General features: G+C 74.0%; 1 protein-coding gene across 1 annotated transcript in view; it reads left to right on the top strand.

The window, feature by feature from the left end:
- Positions 1–1,183, top strand: part of TSPAN32 (tetraspanin 32) — a 7,311-nt gene that overhangs the window by 5,639 nt on the left and 489 nt on the right. Inside the window, exons 5-6 of the mRNA XM_012734330.1 lie at positions 602–685; positions 839–930. Of these exons, the coding sequence (XP_012589784.1) occupies positions 602–685; positions 839–930 (176 nt within the window). The remainder of the gene's footprint in view (positions 1–601; positions 686–838; positions 931–1,183) is intronic.

Genomic DNA, 1,183 nt, shown 5'->3' with positions numbered 1-1,183 from the left:
GGCCCAGCTGTGCCCGGGCCCGGCCGCAGCACGGCAGGTGAGGGCCCCGCTGGCAGACACAGGCCGCCGCAGGCCAGACGGCGCAGACCCCCGCACCAGAGGTGGGGGGTGGGGGTCAGGCGGGCTGAGAAGCACCGGGCCGGGCCGGGAGCGGGCAGGCGTCCAGGAGTGGCCAGCATCCACCGAGGGAGGAGGGGTCAGCTGGGGACCGGCCGGATCAAGCAGGAGGCCCTCCGGCAGGGAAGCTCCCCAAGGTCTGCGAGGCCTCCCCCTCCCCCAGCCCGCCGGCCCCCAGCTCCCCACCTCCGCCAAGAACAGGCCCACCCCCCTCTGGGTCCAGCGAGGGTGGGGCTGGCCGGCTCTGGGCCAGGCCGAGTGCCAGGGGGCTAGGAGTGGGGGTGGCCTCAGGTCCCCAACCCAGACAGCACAGGGCACACCCCGAGGAAGGCACCCCCGGCCTCGGGTCAGCGCCCGGCCCCAGAGGCCAGCCCTCCCGGCTGGCCGTGCTCGCCCCAGCCTGGGGGTCGTGCTGGGGTGGGGGCGTGGTGGGCGCCACTCGCGCCGGCCGGAGCGGGGGCGGGACACGCACGGCCTTCTCCAGGGCTGCCTGCAGAGCATCCGGGGCTTCCTGAGGACCCAGGCGCACGTCGCCACCACGCTGACCAGCGTCGGCCTGGCCGCCACGGTACCGCCCGCCTCTCCGGACGCCCCAGCCCCAGGCGGGAAGCGGGGGGTGTGCGTGGCCCAGGCTGCTTATCTGCAGGGGGCTGGGGGAGCCCTCTGCTGGAGCCGAGGGCGTGGCCCCAGGGCACCCCACCCAGCTCAGCGCCCCCCTCAGCTTTACGCCATGCTGCTCAGCTCCTTCCTCTGGTTTGCCATCCGCGCGGGCTACAGCTTGGACCGCAAAGGCAAATACACCCCGAAATCAAGGTAGGCCCCGCCTGCCCTTCCCCCTCTCCGCGGGGTGAATGCTCCGCCGCCAGGGCCGACCGCTCCCAGGGCCTGGAGAGGGCCCCTACCCCGCCCTGTGGCCGGCACAGGGTGCCTGCTGCCCCAGCCCCTGCCAAGACCTGGCCTCACGATGCCACTGACACCCCAGATGGCTGCCACCAGGGCCCCCAAACTACAGCCCAGGCCGGACTTCTGCTCTCGGGAACCCCAGGGCTTCCCCCATGCAGGGAAC

The sequence above is a fragment of the Condylura cristata genome, unplaced genomic scaffold (assembly GCF_000260355.1).
Source record: "Condylura cristata isolate star-nosed mole 26May11 unplaced genomic scaffold, ConCri1.0 scaffold00054, whole genome shotgun sequence".
Classification (NCBI taxonomy): domain Eukaryota; kingdom Metazoa; phylum Chordata; class Mammalia; order Eulipotyphla; family Talpidae; genus Condylura; species Condylura cristata.
Note: the sequence above shows the minus strand (reverse complement) of the source record. Positions and strands in the feature narration are given on the sequence as shown.